The following is a 23,989-nucleotide window of genomic DNA, read 5'->3' as shown; positions in this document are numbered from 1 at the left end:
GAGCCTTGGCCACCGTTTGGTAGGATTGACCTCCCTCCTTCCCCTTCATCTCGCTTCACACCGGTGGAAAAAGTGACATCCTCAATGTCACCGTTGGTGCAGTCTCACCCGCACACACTCTTCCAGTGGCGCATGGAAAGACGTGAACGATGCCCAGGATGAACGATTACACTCCCGCCAAAGTAAAATCAAATAAAAGCGACGCCTCGCATCGCGGTTCAAGGTTCTGTGCTCCGCGTGTTGGGGTGTCACGGTTCTCTGCAGAATAGCACGTTTCAGCCGTGACGGTTCCGAGTGTCACCAGTGTCCTCCCTGGCTGCCGTGCGTAACATACTGTGTCATTGTTCACAAGTGTTACACACACACTTTATTGTTTTGTCATTAATACATTCCACACTGAACACGAGCAACCCTGCCCCCGCCCCACCGAAACGTTGGCAAACACGCCTCTTTAAATCTGCAAAATAAACATTATAAAACTTTTTTTTTTTTAAACTCTTATAACGAATATAAAAATTTCTAATTACACATGCCCGCCATGTCATTTCTTTCATCTTTTTTTTTTTTTTTTTGTTACGATCTTTAAAATACAGTAAGTGTACGGAAGGTGTAAGTCACGCAACTGCAGGGGCGCAGCCACGACGTAGAGAGATGAGGTGTGTGGTCGATGCGCGACGTTTCCAAAATTCCTATCCACCTTGACGTAAGGTGTGAGTTCTTTTTTGTTTTGTTTTAAAAAAATAAAATAAAGGAAAACAACAACAAAACAAAAAAAAAGACAAGTGACCGAGGTGTCTGAGGATCCGCTCCAGGATCCCTCTGAGGTGCGAGAGAGAGAGAACTGAGCCCGACAAGAGTCCCGTCTCGACTCGCTCTCGTCCTCCCCCAGCCCCATCTCCCCCGCACCCCCCATGCCCCCCCCCCCCCTTCTCCCTCGTCCTCCTCCGGTAGGTGTGCACTCTGCCTCCGGCTCGTCCAGGCGTCCTCAGGCCTCCTCCTGCTCGGGGAAGTTGAGGATCTTGCGGTGGGCCTGCCTCAGGTACTGCTGCTGCTTGAAGTACACTTTGAACGCCCCCTTGATGGCCACAAAGGCGATTCCTCCCTGCGAGGGCGGGAAAGGAGGTGCGTTGGAAGAGGGTTCTAAGACGCATCGAGGGGGGGGGGGGGGGATAAATACGCTGCACGAGGCTGCCAACCTTCAAAAATGAGGTAAATAATGAGGAAGGGGCGGGCAAACTTTTTGACTGGTGGACGTTCAAATTGAAGCTTCTCATTGTGGAACAAAGATGCCAAATGTCTAGGAAAATGTATTTACTAGACATAATGGAAAGTGTCTAGCATTTTTTTTGGTATTTTTGTGGAATAAATTTAGGTCACAACTTCACGATAAGGGAAACAAACATGGGTCCCTGAGACTCCACCAGTTGAGAGCCACTGTTGCGCGGCATGTTGCTCACCAGGATGGTCCTCTGCAGGTTGGAGTTGACGCTGCTGAACATGAGCTTGCCCACAATGGTGGCGATGGTGGGGAAGACCAGAGCGCCACACAGGATCCTGGTGGCCGACACGTGGTCCGCCAGAGGGGTGGCCTCCGCCGGGATACGGGGAACTGGGCAGCCAATCCCTGCGGAGATGGTGGAAGGTGTGGGGGGGGGGGGGGGAGGAGGCAAGGCGTTACGAGCGGCAATCCGACTGATCTTTGGCTCTTTTTTTTTTTTTTTTTTTTTCCCGTAAACGCAAAGCAAATGAGTTTATGTGGCCGGAAGTGTGGCGTCCCGGACCTGGAAAGATGCTGTTGAGGATCTGCAGTTTGTTGGAGTACTTCCGCCACAGGCGCAGGACGTAGTCCTCCCAGCGGATCATCTTGCCCAGGATCAGCATGACGGGGATGGTGGGCAGGCCGATGAGGAGGAAGAGCGGGTCGGCCCGCTCCATCACATCCAGGCCCTCCTTGTGGCCCACCACCTGGGCGGCAGACGGGACGGACAGAGTGGGGAAACGCAGCCAAAGCATTACGTCATCAACACTGTCCTTCTCACTGGCGACTGAAGGCTTAAACTGGGTTTCCCAGTTGCCAAGTGTCGTAGTGCAAGTACAAAGTCAGGGGCTTAATTGGAAAATCGGACCAATTTAGAACTTTTCAACTGAAACTAAAATTCATTTTTCATTTTTCAACTAAAACTAAAATATCAAATTAAAAAAAATTAAAAAATCGTACCTGCATGACAGTGACGGCTCCGTAGGTCACGGCCGTCCAGTAGATGGAGCCGACCATGATGCCGGCGGCGGCGAAGGGGCCGGCCTTGGAGATGAGCCGGTCAGCCAGGTCCAGCACGTAAACCACAGGACCTGCCAAGAGGAGGCGTCCGGTGAGCGACGACGAGTCTCGGCGGGGAAAAAAGACTCACCGGGATCAACACGCCGTGGACGGTTTCAGCTCGAACTGAAGGGTCCCAATCGACTTCAACATTGGAGCGGTGGTGTGAAACGCTGGCGAAAGTCAACTTTTAGGACGAATAAAGTCGTACAGCATTCTGTATTGGTGACCGAGTCCTGCGTGAACGTCCACATTCACTATAAAGAGCCCTCAGTGTGTCCCAACATGCATCACTAAAAGCAGTGTACAACCAATGGCCACTGACCCAACACTATATCCCATCATGCATTGCGTGTTCCCGCTGAACCGAAGGTAGAACAGGCGAGAGGGACCGAGCATTTCATGTGGGAAGACGCTTAGAATATGAAAAAGATAACTGTAAATCCATTTATTTATTTATTCATTACCACAGGCCAACGGGACCTTTTAATGATGCACCCGCAATGACGTTATTACCGGCGCATACAGCAATAGTACAGTACTAGTAAGTTGACTATCTAGTTGGCTATGTGAAACCGACTATAATAGAGAGTAGGGAACAACTGCTTGATTTCGGACACAGTTCCTGGCTTTCAGTTCCCACCTCTTTCCAAGATCTTGCTTTGTTTTTTGTTTTTTGTTTTTTTTTAAGGCACTATGGTACGGGTTTAAAGGTGCCACGCCTAAATTTCATTTCACTACTCACACCCAAACAAGCCGTTTAGGAAATAGCCCTTTAAATAGGACGCGGGAGGCTGTAAATGTCGGGCTGAATGTGATTTCTGGCTTCTGGAGTTGTTTTTTTTTACGCGACTAATAATATAAAAGCGCTCCACTCAAGGGCAGATCCAAAAATAAGCGCGTCGCAGGATCTTTAATTACAACTCAAAACGAATCGTCGATCAGAGCTCCTTCCTCTACGGCAGCGCGAGAACCCTCATTCTCTCCGGTCTGCAGCGACCTGCTTCTAATTTGTAGCGAGAGAGAGAGAGAGAGAGAGAGAGAGAAAAGGAGGGGGAGGAGCCCTGCAGTCGGACAGCAAAATGCCAACAATGCGGCACGCAGAAAGTGAAGCGGAGAAAACTCACTCGCAGGTTGGGGGCGTGATGCTAGCGGCGCAGTTTTTGACTGACAGGGAGGAGCTCGTCTGGCAAGTTTCACTCCCCAGGTTAAAAATAATAACTGGGACTGCTGCTCGACAGGCACGCCCGCGAGGATTAATCTGCCTGTCGAACGTGCATCCTGGAACAGTTTGGCGTCTCCGTCACGTCAGGAGAGAGAAAGAAAGAAAGAAAGAAACAAAAACTCCTCTTTGCAAGATTCTCCTCTGTGGCAGTGCAGACCGGCTGGCTCTGGTGGTGAAATCATGCAGTATTTACACCACGGTAACCTGATTTTCCTCAGTCAGCCGGACCCAGACCATGTCCTATTAATAACCAGGCTGGGCATCGGTGGGTCGCAATTGGAGGGGGCAGTGCAGGTGTAAAATGTGGCGGTGTGCGGAGCATCTTTTTTTTTTTTTTTGGCAGAGCTGCAGGTGCGCAACCTCAGAATGAAAAAAAACGCACTTTGGATGCAACGAGTCAAAGCACAACTTTTGTTGTATTGTCACGTGGCGCTTTTGTTGTCGTCTGTGTCCAAACCCGAGCAAGTCCTCATTGTCGCCACGTCTCGCCGCGAGGCATGACGTATTTAGGGCACCTTGACGTACGACGTTCACATTTAATCTCCGACAGCAAACCCTTTCAAGCATGAGTTTTAACAATTGGTGCTTGGCAAACACCGCGTGGCCTTGAGCAACCAGCTCAGTCACATTGCGACACGGGTTTTTGCTACGGCGGCTAACGCCGACCTCACCTCCTCTAAGCGTTCCAGATAAAGGACCGGGCTCCGGGCCACAGGTGCTGGAATTCCTCCTGAAACACACCCGACTCGTCGGGGTTTGGGCATCGGCTCGTTGAGTCCTCGCCTGCTTCTGCGAACGCACAGCAGTATGCCGTACGACTCTCTTGCACTAGCTGCCGAATACTGATTTTTTTTTTTTTTTTTTTTTTGAATGATGTGTCAAAGTCGGCCGTTTCGCAGAAGCTAGCAGGAACTGTTGACTTGCACGAGCGTAGCGCCAGGAGGCTCTGCTAAATTGGGAGGACCGGACGAAACGTGTTGACACTCGTGCTGTCGAGCGATTTAAAAAAATTGAGAGATTAATTAATTGTGATCTGTAATTAATTAATCTAATTAATCTCACTGTAAATCTCAACCTAAAATCGCCATTGCAGGCAATGTGCTCATATGGAAGGGCTCTCATGGCAGCCAGCATGTTTGCTGCACTGTCTGTACCAATGTTGGATATTTTGGTTTCAATTCCCCAGTCATTTGCCACCTGGAGGAACTGCTCGGCGCATTTATCAGCAACAAGTGCCTTGTTTCCGATTACATGAGGGTCAATGCAAATGAGTTGTGGTTCCACTCATTATTGATAAAGTGACCTGTCACCCCAAAATAGCTGTGGTTACCAGCTGAGGTCCAGTGATCTCCGGTTATGGCATTGCAGTTGGGCGAATCCTCCACCAAAATCTCAAGTTTCTTTTTTTTTTTTTCTTGCTGATTTTGGTCGTCACTGGAGCTCTGCACGGTGGCTTGTATAGTGGGTCATTGGACGCGGTTTGCAGCACCTCTGTTAACCCCTCATCCTCCACGATGTTTATCGGCCTGCAGTTCATCGCTATCCACTTGGCAAGAACGCTCGTCCTGTGGTCCTCGAGTTTAGTTTGGCGAAGAGTGTTGCTGTGGCTCGCCGAATTGGGAGCATCTTTGCCGCTAACGTTAGCGGCGGCTGCGCTAGCAACCGGGTGCTTTGCGTTAATGTGATAGGCCAAACTTGAGCTGCTTCGGTGGTAAGCAAACTCCTTCTTGCAAAGAACACGAACGACTCTACCTTTGTCGATCGTTCCGTCAGGGCGTTTTTTTTTTAAACGTAAAATTCCCATTCACTGGACCAGCAACTTTCACGCGCTCCTCCATTTTCACTCCTCCTCTCCACTACTCCTCCCCTTGTCTGCCCAACTACAATGGGAGCCTATCATCGTATGTTAAATAAGCCCAAACACAATGACAGCCAATCAATGTCCACTTCAAGGTGTGACACACCTTTGTTTTCCACCCCTAACAACGCAGGCACAAGAAGCCCACCACACAAACACGGATTTTATGATTTAAAAAAAAACTACGCCCAACAATAAAGTTAGAGATTAAAAAAATAGATTAAGCGATTAAGAAACATAACGCTCTAAATAGGCATGTCATTAATTCATCGCGATTAACGCGATAATTTGACACCCCTAGTTGAAACGTTCTCCGGTGATAAACAGCACACTGGCTAATTTTGTAAAAAAAAATTCTGAACTACTACCCCTTTAAAAAGTGCCACTGAAATGTCACACCTCGATCTCCGCTCGGTTTCCGCAAAGCGCAGGAAACTCGAGGGCTCCATCAGAACGCCATGAATAATACAGTGAAGCGTATTGTCTATTTTAAGCATTCCAAAGCATCAAGAGTCACATATCGGGTCGTCAGCCAGTGCAAAAGCAAAAAGCAAAAAGTCCAAAAAACGGTGAATAAATGATTCTGCTCGTTTCCCCTTACGAGGCTCCTGTACAGCGAAAGGGAAAGGGGGGGGAACACACCCACCTCTGTATGACCGCAGTGACAGCGAGGGAATAACCGGAGGAGGAGCCGAGCCTGATGGAGCATCCGAGCGGATGAGTCCACAGGTATGCAGGGGCAACCAGAACGGGATGATTATGAGTACGGCACTTGCGTTAGCCTACACATCAGGTGGGAGAGGAGCGGCAGAGTCCAAATATACTCCTCACTGCTTGCCGCTTATTTTGGGATGTGGCTTCGCAGCAGAAGGCACAGAGGAGAGATTTCATTAAGCTGTTTGGACAGGCCGGGCCACCGTCTAGCTGTTTGCCCATAAGCACTTGCCACAGCTCGTATACAATTCAGCCACTGTTGGCCGCAGAAGCTATTCCTGCAGCCGTGTGCATCCCCCTCTATAAAAGCTCGCGGGTCCGGAGCGCAGCTCAGGGCAGCTGCAACACTGCAACACAAAAGGCGGACGGCTCAGATTTCAGGTCCGGAAGGCCGGCGAGCCCGTCTGTCCCGGAATGACTAATTCAACGCATCTTCGGTGGCGAGGTTAAACGCCGCGGAGACGACAGGAGGTGTGGGGGGGGGGTGTTTGAGGACAGCGAGCGTAGCCGCTGCTCGAGACGGTGGCGAAAAGCAGCTCTCCGTGAAAAAGAGGTTTGCTCTATATTGGAAGAGATGGGTTTGGCGAGGGCTTTTAGTTTACACACTGCGGTGAACGGTGGTTCGCGGCGGTGATGTGCAAGTTTAGTTGCCGCTCCTCCCCCCCGCCAAAAATAGAAGCCCGTACTGCTGGAAGGTGGACAGAAAGGAAAAAAAAAAACACCTTATCATTACAGCGTGAATGCTGCGTCACCTCCAACTTCTTTCTATTCTCTTTTTTTCAAGTGAACCGTGCAAAGTTGCGCTTCCCGTCACAGACCCGCTGAATGTGGGAGCCCTCCACCGTGCGCGTCTTTGAAACAATGACAGGGAAAACTATTAAAAAAAAGAAAAAGAGACGAGCGTAAGAGCAGAAGTGAGCCAGCTTTGTCGGGCTGTTGGCAGAACTCGTTTCATTTTCTTTGGTCGGGAAGAACCTTGCAAAGATTTTTAGCTCTTCAAAGGACGGGAGAGAGAAAAAATTAAATAAATAAACGGCCCAACGATCACTCAGTGAAGTGGCGAGTGCTTTAAATTTCCTTTCAAGCACCTTGGCCACTTGTTGAGGAAGTGGCACCTGGCAGGGCTTGAAAACAGAAATGTGGTTCTTTTTTTTTTCTTATTACCATTTCTACGGTCGCTATAAACACAGGAGCCGGCTCTCGTCGACGGCCAGCGCCGGTGAAACTTTCCAGACCTCCATCGTTACTACGCCTCCGTGTGCCAACCCGATCCGCTTCGATGACGTCAACGCGGAACCGTTCCGACGAGCGGTTTGAAATCTCCTCCGCTCTCTCCGTGGGCCCGGGCGTGACGGCACCGCGGCCGGAGGGGGGGCGGGGGGGGGGACTGGGTCATCCTTAAATGGCCGCTAGCTGGCAACGGCGGAGGGAAGCGACCGAGTTCATTCCGGCCGCTGGCAGAGGATTCCGCAATTACGGTGATGAAAATCGAGGGAGGGCGGAATGCGGAGCGTGTGAGTGCAACGCCGCGGGCGGTGAGGGGGGGGGGCGCATACCGTGGCAGCTGGCGGGGGGGGAAACACTCTCCAGCGATGAGAAAGAAGCAAGGACAAACAGTCCCAGGTGTCTGTCCCGCACCAAGACAGAGTTTTTGGAGGCTTTTTTTCAGGAGCAATGAACAGCAGCAGAAGGTCAGCAGGACGCTGGGTAAAGCTTGATAATAAAATATATTAAATTCATTCTTTAATTATTTTTTTTTAAAATGTTTTTTTTTTTTCTTAAATAAATCTATTGTCAGTCAAAAGTAGTTTGAGAGTCAAATCTCTCTCTCTCTCTCTAACCCAAACTTCAGGCTAATAATTGAAACTTGTCTTTACAACAACCAGGACATGTACTGTCTATTGTGAGGCGCAGCACCTCTGGCACGGTTATAACAAACACGCTTGGTAACTGCAGCAATTAGGCAGCACAGCGGATTGGCTCACCTTCAAAGAGCGCCCGCTATCTGCTGGGCGGACAGCGACTGATGGCAGGTCTGTAACTGGACTGAGAATGTTTCCCCCCCCCCATCCATCTATTGTCTATAATTTTTAGATTGGCAAAAGCTTAATATACTGATCATAAATACTTACTATGGCTCTCATATTACATATATATATATATATATATATATATATACATATATATATATAAATCTATTGTATGTGTGTACATATATACATATATATACATATATACATATTTATATGTCTATATGTGTAAGAATATAAATTAAAAAAGCGAGGGTTTTGCTCCCAGTTAGTTGCCATCTTGCAAAGCCATATTTCTAAGGAAGCCTGGTGTGGACAATCCAGCTGTCTGACTGCGCGTTTCGTAATTAGGGTGAACGCTCACATCTTTAAATAAACCAACAAAGAAGAAGGTGGACAAAGTACCAGGTTTGGGTGCGCAAGCCACCGTAGCTCACTGGCAAACTCGAGAGGGGGAGAGTGAAAGACGCTGCAATCTGAAATGGAACCACTTGATGTTGCCGTTTCTTCTTCGAAATCTCAAAATATTACACCATGACCCTTTAAGTGAAAGACGTGCATGTGGGAGGACAGTGGGAGGAAGCTAGCGCAGCCAATAGAAGAGCAAGCAAACTCCACAACAGAGAGGCCCCTTGTAACCGAGGTATTTTCAATACGAGCCGAGTCTCAAGTGACAATGCAAATGTCGACGGGGTCAAAACAAAGCAGTCACGTCGTGGGCAACACACCTCTATCGGTCTGAATGAGATGTCTTGCAAATGCAGCATGATACTGTGGCAGCAGGCTGTGCGAGAAATGCAAAAAGGTTTCACAAACCAGGCTGTGGTTTTTATTTGCACGAGTCATATCAATGCCTATACAATCTACAGTCGTACCTCCGCAGGGTTGAACGACGTCTCAGGTCTGTGGGACGCTGCTTTGTCCAATACGTCAGCTTTGTCCCACTACAGCTTGGTTTCCGTCGCAGTTTGTCGCAAAAATCGTTATTTCGATAAACTACAACTACAACGAGCTTGGTTCCAGTGAAATCTCACTTCACGAGACTGCGCTGAAAGGAAGCGGGACACTCAAAACCCATTTGTGTTGGTTACATGGACAGCAGTTTCCATGACAATGTTGGAAAAAATAAAGACGAAGGCAACGGAATTCGAATTCCCAGGGGAATTTATGGATTGGAAATTTCAGATTCACCCAGGCAACGCGTAATGATCGGCGCGATGCTACTGCGCCCCTCGGTGCGCCCCGACTCGTCACACAGACCAACTGCTCACGTGACTGCATACGTTACGTTACAGTTGCGTGTAAATGTGAAAAAGTGCGAGTTCATTTTTTTTCATAATTCAGGCGTTTCGATGACAATTTATTTTTAACTGCGCTATTAAGGTCTCGTGGATTTCTCAGGGTAACGCGTACCCGTCCACTCCTGGCACGACCGACCCAGTTTTATCAGCACCTCCCGCTCGCAGTCTGCCACCGGCTGACGAGTTCAGAAAACAAATGGCACTTTTATCAAAGTGCGAGGAGCCACTCGGGTAAAGACCCTGAGCACCAGCGCAGACAACAAGCCATTAATGCTGGAGGGGGGTCATTTATCCAGCCGGTTCAAATGACATGGCTACACTTGAACTCGTGTTTTGAAATAAAAACCTGCTTGATCCCCCCCACGCCCCCTCCCCTCAGTAAAAGGGAGATCACTTAGACTTTAGAACTCCACTTGTAAAAGGAACTAAAAGCAACTCAAAAAGACAGCATTATCAAGAATGGCAGCCGCTTAAACACTGGGTCCAAGAGTTGTGGTCCCGGACCAGGACGGCTATGCCTGTGTGAGGAAGTTTTCCAACTCCTTTGAAAGAGCTGCTGATTGGAATCACTTCATTTTTTTGTTGAAAATTCTCCTTTGAACAGGAGAAGTCTCAGCGACATTTCAGATCTCTGTTTCAGTTGCGTTAACAAATGGAAACTTCCAGGAATCTAAAGCCTACCTCTGAGCTGTGCCCCATCCCTTTTTCATCAACAAACCTAATTCATGACGACAGCAAGAATCTGATGCTCAAAGCATCCACAGCCGGTCGAGGAATGGCTCGGGGAAGACCAAACCAGGCATATAGGTGCTGGAACGCTCTCCTTGCTCTGCCCTACCCCCCCCCCCTCAGTTTAGTTTTAGTCTAGTTCATAGTAATTTATATACCAACAGTGTTGCCCCCTGCCTTGTCTTTTGCCTATTTTAATTTCATTTTATTTGTTTTCTTTTCTTTATTTTATTTTTCTGCCTATTGCACCGTGGGTTTGAAATTTCATTCATTCATATCATATGTCCAGTATGTGTGTGATGTTTGACAATAAAGTTGAGTTGAGTTGAGGTGGAAACAAAAGCGGTGTCAAAATGAAAGCAAACACAGGGCCCTTGTCGCTCAGACAGAGGCAACAGTAAATAAATAGTGACGGCGAGAGACAGAGGGCGGGCTGTAGAGAGTGCAGGCGCCGGATCAAGAGTTACTGGAAGGAGGACATGGACGGGGACAAAAAAAAAATGAAGGAGAAATCTTCCTCGTTCATTGGTTAATTTAGGGCAATTTGCTACAAGCCTGTGTGTTTGGGTTGCATTTACCCGCAGTGCCTTCCCCATTGTAGTCGTTTCCTGCGTCGGGTTCACTTGATCTACATTTTCAGGCGGACCAAGCAAACAAACTAGCTACACCTGGATTTTTAGCATATCCACAAAGCCGTTTTCCGCTTCAAAAATGTGCGGTTTCAGTCTCGCAAAACGATAAAGAATTTTTACAGTTTTGGGTGAAACCCCCTCTTTGTGAAAACGATGCCTTAAATGCATGGTAAGGAGGAAGTGCGCCGAGCAGCAGACCTGAACCTGCTTATAGGACTGCAGTGAGTGACAGCACAGTCCCGCTCACTATAAATACACGTGAACCTGTTTACCAGCCGTGGCCGAGACTCCCGAGGAGCAATACTGTCACATGGCCGTTTTTTTTTTACCCCCTCGGTTTGAAATGAGCAACGGCCCAAAGGCGTACGTGCAACCCCGAGACAACAGCGCAACAGCAGACGTGCGGTCCGCATTTTCATTGCAAAACGGTGTGCAATGAATGGCCACGGTGGCCACTCTGACAATAGCTACTGCACATGTGTGAGAGAAAACAATGCGGGATGTGCTGGCTAAAGGCATGACCAGGTATAGCGTCAAACTACTGAGGTTGGGTCACTCTAACGTGTCAGGTTAATGAAGCTGGACATTTTTTTTTTCCTTTTATTTTCTTTTTAAACAGCTGTTTTTAGGGGCAAAAAAAAAAAACAGTTTCCTGTACGCTAGCTAGCAACTGGGCCGTGTAACAAGTGAACACTTCTGTTCCTCGTCGGGGCTGAAAGGAAATATTTACCAAGATCACAGCAGAACCTATGCTCGCTCCGGAGTAAATAAACATCCACTCATGCGAGACAAGCTGAGCGGCTCTCAGAGCTTCGGGTACTGTTACAGGCAGCGGCTATTAAGAGCTCTCTCAAAGAGGAACTTCGGCGGCGTGTTTACATGGAAACTTGCCCTAGAAACCTGCTTCGCCGGGGCTGAAAGAAGAAATTACAGCCGTCCTGACATTTAAAAAAAAAAAAAAAAAAAAAAAAGGCAGAGCAAAGTCAGATTCAGACGCGTAAATCCAACAAGGTTATAATTTTTAATTATTCAGCGCTGTGTTTCGACATGAACGATACGGAATTGTAAAGGAAACCGAAAATTAACATCTCCGGTCTTCAGCAAAAGTCGTTTAGAAAAAAAATATCTGATCAATTCTGCTGAACCGTCTCTTTAGTCAGGCACAAATCAGAAAAACATGAAGCGAGCCAGGATTTAAATCTACTTGAGAGTTCACCCACCCAGCTTGGGGAAGACAATGAGGTATTCAGCATTGCACTGCGGGCAGGCGACGCGAGCCGTGCTGTTGCCCCGCTGCTTCTCGTCGACCCAGCGCTGCAGGCAGGCCTGGTGCACCCACTTGGTGGAGCCGCGGCAGCGGCACGGACGCACCCACTCAGCCGTGCGGTCGTCCTCATCCGTGGCGAAGCACACCCAGCAGCTCCTGAAAGCACATGAAGCACATGTGAACACACTCCAGTACAACAACATGACTTTACAATGCAAAAAAAAACATTTACTGTGTCAGTCGGACTAACGGAAAGGGGTCATATAGGACGATCTATCTAAACAAAAGTAGACTAACGAGCTTCTTGCTCATGTTTGTTGACTGTTTTCTCTGTTAGTTAATAACAGAAAGATGTTTAATGGCAACAAGACGCAAGGTTAGCAGTTTGCTACCATGTAGCCCAAAAATAATTTCATTACAGTGTCTTCTACTTTTTATATTGTCTTTCTATTGTGTATTTTATTTAAGTTGTGGTTATTTTCTAATCCCCAGAAAAGACTTGTGTCTGTGTCTCAGCTCATTCCGATTGGCCGATGCACGATAAGAGATAGAGGCGTTACAGGAAGCTGCAACACTGCGCATGCTCAACAGGCCACGTAATGCTCAGGTAAACCTGGAAGATGTCCCACTATTGTGGCGTACGCGTAGGGTGGACGACTCCATTGGTATTAATGGGAAGCCAATTTGTCTCTGGTCAAGAAATTGATTCCCGCCTCCAGGAGATATACTAAGTAAAGGGCAGTAATCTAATGAAATGACTCAGGCCCCACATTGCACTTTTAAATCTCTGTAGTGAGTGGAACTGACTCACAGGAAAGTATCCAAAAACTAAATTCTATTAAAAACAAACAGCGTGCCGTTTTTAGTTTCCTGCAGACGAGCGAGCCGTCATAAAAAAGTCGAAGGCCGTAGCCTCCTAAAACAACCTGTTGCTTCCGACGATTGCGTCGCAATGAATGATTGAACTGCACAATCAGCCGTGCCGTGCACTATCGCGCAGAAAGCAATCTAATTGGTGTGATAAATATGTTTTGTGGCAGTGAAAGAGAAGGACTTCCCACAGCCCGGGGTAAAGGAAGACTGAGGATTCCAATATTAACATTGCCAAAGGCATGCAGGACCCCAGAGTCAGTGATGGTCGCCTTGGATCTAAACCATCTTCATGTTATTCCTTAAACATCTTTCTTTCCAGCCACTGAGACAGTCTTGCCTTTACTGTTGCCTCAACTACCAGCTAAAGGTCAGTGAGGAGTTTCTCACCGTCCTAGGAGTTTGCTTCCATAAGACGTTATTTATACAAAAGCAACATTTGAAAAAAGAAACCCAATAAACTTCGACCAGCAGGTTGGTGACTGCATTTGGTTTCTAGCCATGTGACTAATCCTCGATACGCTGAGGGAGGGAGTTTGGCGGTGCGGGAAAAACTCGCATAAAGATTTTACGAGTCACGCGAACGAACGGCAGAAGTTGGCGGGTGCAGTTCAAGTGTGACTGAGGCGTTTTTATCGCATCTTCAGCCTCTCTGGGGTGATTAAGAAATGGGTTAATGAGGTGATTTCCTGTTTTAGGAACAACGATAGCAGGGTGGAGATTAAAGTCCATTTGGATCCAGAAGGGGAAAAATGAAATAAAATGCAGCCCAGCCCCCCCCCCCCCACCCGACATCCCCGATGCTGCAATCTGACTTGGGGAACGTCTTGTTCACAACACCCAAACCTTGTTTTGCTCTAAGGCACACCTGGGCAAAGTACGGCCCGCGGGACACATCCGGCCCGCTGCGAGTCGCTACCCTCTACCCACCCCTGCCCTAAGGTCTGACCGGGTTTGCTTTGCAAAATTGTGAATGCAGTTGTGGTTCGCAGGCGTAAAACTGTTGCCCATCGTCGCTTGTGGAGGACTGAGTCATCCGCCGCATCCTCTTCCAATCCAGCATGATGCAATCACATTGTCAGCGTTAAAGTAAGTGAGCATGAAAATGCATGCTCAAATTAGGCAGTTTTTTTAATCTATATATTTATATTAAAATAGAAACCTAAAATATATTTTTATATGTCATTGCCCTTTCCCTGGCAAGAGCTTCTTTTGTTTTTTTTTATCATATGACATTATGTTCCTTTTTCATATATCATCAGTAACATGTGTGTCACTTCATGGGGAAAGTTCAAAGTTCCTATGGGCTTCTATGGTCTTGACCTCCCCTGTCAAAAAAGCTAAAGTGTGTCCCTGAACCACAGTTGTGAAGGTTTACTTCACGAAAAAAAAAAAAAAAAAAAAAAAAATCCTAGCGCAATGTTTTGTACGGTGACATGAATACTAGATCCAAAATGTCAAGATCTTTCTGTAACCACATTAGCATTCAAATTGGCCCGGGACCATCTTGTTGCTAGGAGAGGAGCCGGTTCTGGGGCTGAATGCCGCCTTCAACCCACTTACAGCCTAATCTGTGTGTGACATTTATGTTCTCATTTTCTTAATTACAATGAGCCTTGAACAGCTGGTGTTAAACTGGATGGATGAAACAGTTAGTCCACCAAACACACACTTCCCATAACACCCCCCCTCCCCCCTCCCCCCTCAGAGCACATCGACTCGCGCAAGACGAGCTGTAAAATGGATGTGGGTTTTGTCTCAGACTGTGACCCGGTGTCGTCTCGGCTGTTTTTGTATAAAAACGCTGGGCAAAACCCCAGACTACATAGAACAAAGAGCACCTATGGTCTTTCCACTAAGATGCCACAGCTATAAAAAAAAAATCATGTGAACAAATAAGATAACAACAATATGAAAACAAGGATGTCAGTTGGTACTGCTGGAAAGCAGACGAAGCAGGAACAACAAGAGAATTGCCTTCGGATGCCCGAGTACTGAATTTCCTCATTTTTGGATCAATGAAGTGCATCCGCCCATCTGTCTTTTATAATGCGGTCTTGGACTTGAGATAGCAGTGAAACAGGCATATGGCAGTAAAATCACTTTTAGGTGTAAGTTTTCAGTCAACCAACTTTGATTCTTGATTCTTTGATCAACAAACAAAATGAACACACGGTTAACGGCCCTGATTCCTTCGATTCTTTCAACAAGACTGTTTTCTTAACACCTGGTTGATCTTTAAAAAAACTACCATGTTTCGAGGAACTGTAACTCTATTAGGAATTCTCAATTAGAGTAATCAATATGTAAACTAGGCAAAAGGGGCCATAGCAGTATGGCACTACTATGACAGTGCAGGAGTTAATTCCATCACGCTGGATACATTCCAGATCTACATTCTGATTCTACCATTTATTGCGAACTAATAACCCCCAACGATTTGATGCTTCCTGCTTGCGGGCCACTTGACAACTGATTAAACAGGCTCCAGTACTTTATTTGTAAGTCGACTCATTTAAATCCCTGAAGCGAGCCGCCTGCTTCATCGTCCACATCCAACCTCTCAATAATAGATGTCAAATCTGGGGTCATGTGTCATGAAGCCTGTGTGGGGATCCCTTACTGGGGACATGCTGGGGTTGGGTGGGGGTGGGGGTGGGGGGACTGCGGTGATGGTCAACTCAGATGATTTGCTCAGGTTGCTTCCTGTCCGCAGTGGACGGCTGAATAAAACATGGCGTTGCAGGGGGCGGGGGGGTGGTCTTGAGGTCGAGATCCTCGCGTGACACAGAATCACGCACCGAGCGGTCTTCAATTATCCCTCCCCCCGGTATGTCCGCAGTCCCTGTGAATTACAAACGCAGTTCTTCGGGGTCGGCGACGCGTCGATAAATAACCTTCACCTCGGCGAGGCGGAGCAGCGCGGAGTCGCACCAACGAAAGACCAGCGCGCAACGAGTGAAATTCCACATCGCAGCGTACTCCCTTTTCCTCCGTTGGCTCTCGTTCTTGTAATCTAGCACCTGCGCCATGACAGGAACCCGGGACAATGGCGCTGAAATGTTAGACTCCGCACGAAGCCTGGATCGCCGGCTCACCCCTCCACTCGGACAAACAAACCTGCGGCGCACGCAGGCAGGAAGACGCGACCGTCCAAAAGGGTGGTCCAGAATTCTGGACCTCATTTCTAGGTTTGCCAGCGTGCTATTATCAGCGACCGTTTCAATACATTTCATCCAGTGCTGAGCAGAGTTCACTGGTGCTACGCTAGCGCAAATCAACAGTTTATGCTAGCCTGCCAATAAAAACAATCTTGCTCACCACTCGGTACGACCGAGGCAAATAAATTACAATGGCAGACTACATGTCAATGTCTGTGTTGATAGAATAATGTTAGAAACAACACCAGTGGGCCTTGTGGTGCATGTGTGTCCCAGTGGGTACGAAGTTGCGATGACAAAAGGGCAAGTATCTGAAGTCGATGAGACTCGAGCTCACAGATTCCCAAGGCCTTAAGTTCACTGTTAGCCACAACCGATTAGCTGTTGGGGCAACTGCTGGTTAATCCAAATCACTCATATTGCACAAACCACTTATTTATAGAAATAGCAAAAACAGACAAACTGCAAAGGCGCTTGTTTCGCAATTAGCTCAAATCCATCTCAAGCAATCAAGTGTCATTAAACTTCAAGGGCCGATAGGTCTATTTTTTTGTTGTTGTTTTTGTTTCAACCGCACTTTTCAAAATGATGCTTAAAAATGCATGGGTGAATCACACACACACACACACAACAACAATTAAGGTCTCTGATGGTGGGCTTTGAAAGGGCAGATGATTAAAGTGTCCTTGCACAGAGTGTGCACAGATGAGTGTGGCAAGCTAAAGCCACCTTCTCACAAGTCAAGCTTCTTCTCCTTAAAAAGCACATAAGCCATCCCACAAAGGCCCCCTTTAACTGAGGGGTGGTCATGTGACTGTGGGAAAGCCGGATCTCCCTTGACACAAAGGCAGGGCACAGATGCAGCACAATTTAGTCTTCGACTGCTCAAAGTGCATCGAAAGCTGTTTTCCTGCGCTCAGGTTAATTTTGCTTCGTGCAAAAAAAAAGTCCTTTTCAGTATTCACAGACACAGACAAGGCAGAAGTTGCACGATATAAGGCCTGTCTGAATGACTACGTAGTCCCACCAGGTATCTGGAGAGAAAAAGTGTTGATTTTGCAGAGAACAATCCTGATTCTATGGAGAGCAATTCCTGATTCAGCGGCTTGAAAGTTAATGTTCCATAGGCATTAATAAACAACCGAAAATGACCAGTTACAGTTTAAAGCAAATTTATGTAACAATGAAGTAAAAATTATCTTACGAAAAATCAATTTAATTTTTTTTTTAAATTCATCGGAATATCAAAATATTGTGAAACATTGTGGTAATAAAATAATCAACATCAATATTCTCTTTGTCCCTCTTGTCTGTCAGTTTAGTGCAGACAACGCCAGAATACTTTCAAACAATACAACTCATATCCGACGCTGCCCATTGCACTGGAAAGCATCACGCTCGCTGCAACTTCAACATTGAGTGTGGGATAGATACTATTAACGTGCGTTTAATGCACAGTAGCAAAGCTGAAGTCTTTAAACATTGATAAAACACTCAACTATTTATTTTTTAAAGTGCAAGCACATAAACTAGTAGGCTTTACACCGATCATATCGGCTATATCGGATCGGCCGATATTTGGCATTTTTTTGAAATGTTCGTGATCGGGCGTGATGTCATAAATCACCGATCCGATCAATGACGTCATGGTCGTGTTGAAACTTTTTTCCTCTGTCTCATTTACTCCAAAGTAGTTTCACAGCATCGACATGTTTATTTGTTTGTATCCGAGAGCTAAGGATTCGTGCCTCTTCCTGTTTTGACTACTGTCGCTATGTGACGGACAATAAAGTTTCTTTGAATCTTCACGACAGCAACATCCACGGGCGACACAAACAAACAAGTCGGAGGTGTGGAAGTTTTTCAAAGTGAGAGAAACAGACATAGCACGAGCTATCTGCAATATATGCAACTCTACAGTACCTCCCGGGGGAACATCAGCAAAAAATTTCAACACGACAAATTTAATCAGGCACTTGGAAAAGATACACACTAGGAGCATGTCGAGTTCAAGAAACGCAGCGCGGAGAAAGAAAAAGAAAAACAAACTCCGAAACGGATGCTAAAGCAAACAACTTTAGACAGTGCTCGTCCGTATAGCCAGGAAAGTGAGAAGGCAAGGGGTGTACATAAATAAGTAATTTAAATATTGCTCCTCACGTGATCTGATCGGTGATCGGTTATCGGTTTATTTAAACTCACTGATCGGTGATCGGCACAAAAATCGTGATCGTGTAACGCCTATAAACTACAGTGACATGAGTCAATTTAAGTCCTGGCTGTTCATCTCTGTAATGATCCAGTGGCTTAGTGCTTGGCTTTTGTTTACATATTTTCTAGTGCGTTTTAACTGTTTTTTCTGAGTAAACGTCACCACTTTTAAAACGTGACAGGTTGTCACGGTGTGCAGTGTTGTGTAGACTGTGACGTGGCGTTGGAAATGTTTGTTGACTCGAGGGAAAAGAACAAGAAACATCGACAAATAAGTTTGGGGATTTCCAGTTGTCTCAGGCAGACCCAATTGAAAATGTGAGCTGGTGCTGACGTCACTAACTAATACCTGAGGAAAGCCGTGCTGGCTGTGAGTCTCGGTGGCTCACAGAGGTAGACAGGTGATAAATGTTGATCGTTTATGTTGGATTGAGGTCGAGTCCAACTCAACACAAAATTGTTTTTTTTTCTCATATTTTCTTTATTTTCATTTTCTTAATGTCACCAGTGCGTAGCACTCACTTAGAGAAGCATATTCGCTGTGGTAGACGTGGGCTGCGACTTTAAAATCAGCAGTGGAACCACAACGCCGGCCTCGGAGGATTCGGTAGAAATCGCTGCATGGGCGTCAGTCGCTGTCTTCAAACATCCAAAAAGACGGCGGTCTGGTCAAAACAAAGCCATTTCCGTTTCCGTAACCAGCAGGACCAGCTGTGAGTCTCAGCTCCCGTCTATCTGACACTTGCATCTACCAGCCGGGACGGAAACTACATGGGAAAATATAATATTCTGCACCTCGCCCCTTTTTGCCACGGACTGCTTTGATTTCCGTGGAGGGCTTTGAAATCAGCGGTAAATTCCGCGCTCCCCGAATTGTGGCCTCCCTGGGGGGGTGGGGGGGCTAATACAAAGCGGAGCAATGCCAGGTAAGGTTTGAAAGCATCACTTCCCTGCCAGTCATCGACAACCTCAATAACTGACTGTCATGTCTCCTAAGCCGGGTCCGGTTTGCCGACTTCAGCCGCGGTAATTACACCCTGGATGACGGCGCTGGTGTTCGTGACTCAGCAAGCACAACCGCAACTAATGCACTGTGTTTGAGTTTGAGAGAGTGAATTTTCCCGTTGCATTGCAGAGCACTATTTCTGGCACTTCCACGACACGCACGGCTTTACGCAGGTTTAGAATACCGTACTCCTGATGAGAGAGGTCGTGAGGGGCAGTGCATCAATTCTGGGTGGACTTTCATTTTTGAGTTTATCATTAGAGACAATAGTATAGAAATAATATTTGTAGACATCTGATAAATAATGCAAATACACAAATTAAATAATCACCTTTTTACACTACGTAATCATTTCATTCTTTGTTCATTAGCACTTTGCCAGGTGTTTAGGAGTTTAAGAATGATTCCTAAAAGTCAAAATTGATTTTTTTTTTTCCTGTCAACAATTTTAACAGAATTTTAAAATATGAAATGAAAATATGCCACTCTTGGAGTTGGAGCGCCTTCACGCATATGTGCCACACACCCCAGCAGAAACTTTATGAAATCCCAGCCCCCGGGGGGTTAATCACCATCCCGTACAGGTGACAACCGTCACTGACTGACTACGGTTCCATGCACAGCTCAATCAAGCTACGCTCAAAGTTTTCTGGTTTAATCGGACTTCTTGTCTCCTTGTCCCAGTGTAAAAGCAGCGGAGATAATCAACAACACCAGTGTTATGTCCGTACTGGTCTTCAATTTAACGAGTTTCCTCACCAACCAGCTGCAGATGTGCTTCACTGCCGTCAACGGATTGATCAGAAATTTACGAACATACGCAAAATATTACTGCCGATTTTAATGTCGCAGCCCACATCATCTACCACAGAGAATCTACTCTTGATGTCAATGACATTTGAAAAAAAAAGAGGTAATATAATATACACAAATTTGCATCGAGCTGGACTTCATTTCACCCGAATAAAAAAACTAGCAAAACATCTATCAGCTGCGTACCTCTGTGAGCTACCGCCACTCACAGGAAGCATGGCTTTCTCCAGGTATTAGTAAATGATGTCCACATCCAAGTAACATTTTGATTCGGGCTGCTTGAGTCAACCAGTTTCCCTCGGCTGTCGTGTTTTCTTTACTTTCATTAAAATCGCTAGTAACATGTTGTGTATGGCCCTATTCGCACGGGATTAGCATGACCTGGGGACCTCTGGTATAATTTGTAAACCCTCCCCCCCCCCACGTCTGTGTTTCTTTCGGTGCATTCACACGAGATAAGTGAAGTCTGTATTGTACTGACTTTAAGGCCCAGATGTGATGTCAATGCAGTGCCCGTCACATCCGTTTTTTGTCACACGTGCAAAGCAAAGCTCAATGGCGGCTAAAGCGGTGGTGCGGGAGTACGTGTTTGGTCACATTATATGTTAGCGGTCACGGCAACTGTAAATAAAATGTGAAAGCAGCAGCAACGTGACTTCTGAACATTGTGCAGTCGTTGCTGTCGGGATGATCTTGTGAAACTTCGCTCTTTTGATTGAACTGAGCTTGCACTTCTTTTTCAAATGTGTTTCCAGGACCAATGCAAGACTGTATTTGCGCCTCCATTGTTCAATTGGAAAAGGCACGCAACAAGAACAAAAAATGCACCCCGATCACTGCGATGCAGATTGGCAGGGACTGGTATTATCACGAGGCGTCTGTGTTTGGTGAAATATGGTAGGTCACTTGTGGGGGAATTTTTCATTTACAATTAACAGACATGGCGCATTCGCACGGGTCAAGATCACAGACGTCCTCTGTGATTCTTACGAATTACCAGAGGTCCCCACGTAACACCAATCCCATGGGGAATAGGGCATAAGTGTGATTTTTTTTTTCTTTTCTCTGTTTTGACAATACGCTGACGGCGGTGCAGCAGCTTTTTGGTAGGAAAACCCAACGGTGATTTGGAGAGGCAGACAACAATTCTATACGCTGTTGGAGGGCCACAACAAAACAACGTCTTCGATTCTACTGCTTTGTGCCGTCACCGTAGCGAGTGATCCGGACTCCTCATTGTTGGTGCACATGGGTTTCGGAAAGCAGACTGGTGGCAGAGGGTTTGGAATTGTAATGTATGGAGCTCCAGTAAAGGCGTTTTGAACACATAACGGGGAGGCAATTTAGGAATAACGCACAGATCATTGGAGAAACGAAGTGAAATGAAGATGTTTAGAGCCTTTCGGAAGGAACTGCGAGCGCCACTGTTGTCTATAAACTGGCAAGCTGTACAGAGCGCCGTGTCGTTGCAAACTCTTTCCGCAGAACACAAATGAACTGAAAAGGTTCTCGTTTGTGTCCTAAGTCATACTCATTGTTGTAACAGCGCCACGCATTGAAGGAGGTCCTGTCTTGAAGGTTTTCGTTCCGGGGGCACACGTTGCCCAGTTAAACTCCGACCGAGACGTACGCATGAGGGAGAAAGAGTGTCTCAATCGGAGTTCTCCGGTTCCAATCGGAGTTCTCAAACTCTGATTTTAGTCGGATTAACGCGCTTGCTCGCGCTTCGGTTGTCCGGTCATAATCGGACCAAGGCAACAATTTGGTTTTGTCGAGCGTCATGTAAACGTAGTGACCGCAGGACGCCAAATACCCAAAAAGGAGGGGGGGGCGAGAGGAAAAAAACACAGCCAAGTGGTGGCCAATAAAAATTCCAGGTTGGCTCAAATGTGTCGCCCACAATTTAAGAAAGACTGCATTGCAGGGGCGGCCGGCTGCTTGTGGCAGGCCCAGATAAGAACCCACCGAGTCTCGTTCTTGTCGATGACAGAGCGCGGGGGTGTGCAACCATCTCAAAGCAGAGGGACATGACATACACCTTCCTCCTATCGACTGCTCAAATAGTCAGGGTCATTGCTGCTTTGCACACACACACACACACACACACACACACACACACACACACACACACACACACACACACACACACACACACACACACACACACACACAGCATGCAGCGAGAGCACATTTCGTAAAGACCGCATACCCTTTCCTTTCTCTCTGCCACTGTGCCACGGGCTTGGGGAGAAAGGACATCAAGGGCCCAAAGTTCAATATTGACAAAGTGCTGTGTCAAATGCCTACAAAATGCCAGTAGGCATAAACTATAAAATGCCAGCAACAACTGCTTTGAGGGGAACAACTCCCCTTGTTCTAAAATGTAATTTAACATTGTCTACCCCACACCGCCTTTTAAAAAAAAAAGAAAAAAAAAGAAAGAAAAAACAGACACAAAAATACACTGACGCTTCAAAAACCCTAACAACTGCATTACATACATGCAGAGTTCATGCTAAAGTTCTCATGAAACAAAAATCCGTAACACCATATTTATTTGAAGAAATTAACATTGCTATACTTCAGGGTTTCAACATTTAAAAAAAAAAAAAAAAAATCCTTATGCAAACCCATAGTTCAGCGTTCCTTTACTGAAATGGCTTCCCTGGGTGTTTCTATTTAACTCTATGGGCTAACGTGAAATGCGTGCAGGTGTGTTTAATGCTGTCCAAACAATTCATCATACTAATAAAAACAAAATATAGTTAATTTTCTTGATTCATGTCATTGGTGTGCCTACAAATGCAGTTTCTCTCAACAGGAAATTTAACTGCCAAGGGTCAACAGTCACGCTAAAGGAGCTAAACCTTCTAACATTTAGAGAAATAAACCCAAGAAAAGCAATATAGCTACAGCATTTCAACTTGGTTTAGACAGCTTATCGAGTTGCCAAAGAGTTGCTCAAGTCCATGTCATTCAATGTGCACTTCTGTATTGAAACAGTAGATAGCAAGAGGAATGCAAGCATTGCTGTGTTCGAGATGGGATTCAGTGCCATGTCAAACAGAAGATAAGTAACAATGCTGTTTATTCACTGTCAGGATGACCATTTACTATGAAAACGTTTGTATGGGTCAGAAGTTTACAGCTTAAATGTTTAGAAGCTTTCACGGCTCATACTTTGAAGGTCGGATTGAATTCAAAGCCATATTAATATTAAAGCACCATTAGCATCGACAGCAAATAATATCAGACCGTTACTTCAAATGAATAATAAACTCTGAAAATGTTGAATCTCAAGAATCCTGAGTAAAAGTCGGTTTTAGCATATAAGCAAATGTGAGCAGGTTACAGTCCAGATGTTTATAATTCCGTACACAAGTAAACTTCCTTTGCGTCCCTTCCGTTAGCATGTTAGCGATAAACTTGGACTCACCTGTCCAGATTCTGTTGCATGATCACTGCACTTTGTTCAGACATTGTCGTAAAGAAACGGGGAAAAAATTGTGTCTTTACAATGAGGTGCAGAAAATGCGTTAAATATAACAACGAAAATGACAGGTACTTTTATTCGCTGCAGTTTAGGTTGGCGTTCTGTCACTAGCTACTAGCTGGGGGACTAACGCTAGCTAGCTACGCAGGCCTCTGTGTTGCTATGCGCGTCAACTGCTAACGGGCTAATGTTTAGCATAAAAATGTTCCTGCGCGCTCATGGCAGTCTAAACACTATCTATTAGCGACCGGCGACCCATCTCAACTAAAAATCAACGCTTCATCGGCTACGACCCAATTTGTCTACTTAATATTGTAGTATTGCCGTGACCGTTTGACTCCATTGACTGGCCGTCTCTGAGG

At 46.2% G+C, this 23,989-nt stretch overlaps 1 protein-coding gene across 1 annotated transcript; it reads right to left on the bottom strand.

The window, feature by feature from the left end:
• Positions 1–920: 920 nt before the first annotated feature.
• marchf5 (membrane-associated ring finger (C3HC4) 5) lies at positions 921–23,989 on the bottom strand. Its single transcript, XM_076050074.1, has 6 exons — positions 23,571–23,989; positions 12,027–12,229; positions 2,219–2,349; positions 1,782–1,965; positions 1,458–1,624; positions 921–1,102 (listed from the first exon to the last, which is right to left on the bottom strand). Exons 1-6 carry the CDS (start codon positions 23,612–23,614, stop codon positions 986–988), a joined length of 846 nt encoding a protein of 281 aa, XP_075906189.1. The 5' UTR covers positions 23,615–23,989; the 3' UTR covers positions 921–985.

The sequence above is a fragment of the Nelusetta ayraudi genome, unplaced genomic scaffold (assembly GCF_046127955.1).
Source record: "Nelusetta ayraudi isolate G7.1 ecotype Tasmania unplaced genomic scaffold, CSIRO-AGI_Nayr_v1 ptg000122l, whole genome shotgun sequence".
Classification (NCBI taxonomy): domain Eukaryota; kingdom Metazoa; phylum Chordata; class Actinopteri; order Tetraodontiformes; family Monacanthidae; genus Nelusetta; species Nelusetta ayraudi.
This window is presented reverse-complemented; position numbering and strand designations above follow the sequence as displayed.

Excerpts from the sequence above, each read along its gene's own strand:
- marchf5 (XM_076050074.1), bottom strand. The coding sequence starts at position 23,614 with ATGTCTGAACAAAGTGCAGTGATCATGCAACAGAATCTGGACAG. Across the intron at positions 1,625-1,781 it reads CCTCAACAGCATCTTTCCAG|GGATTGGCTGCCCAGTTCCC; the intron begins GTCCGGGACGCC and ends CCATCTCCGCAG. Across the intron at positions 1,103-1,457 it reads ACCTGCAGAGGACCATCCTG|GGAGGAATCGCCTTTGTGGC; the intron begins GTGAGCAACATG and ends CCGCCCTCGCAG.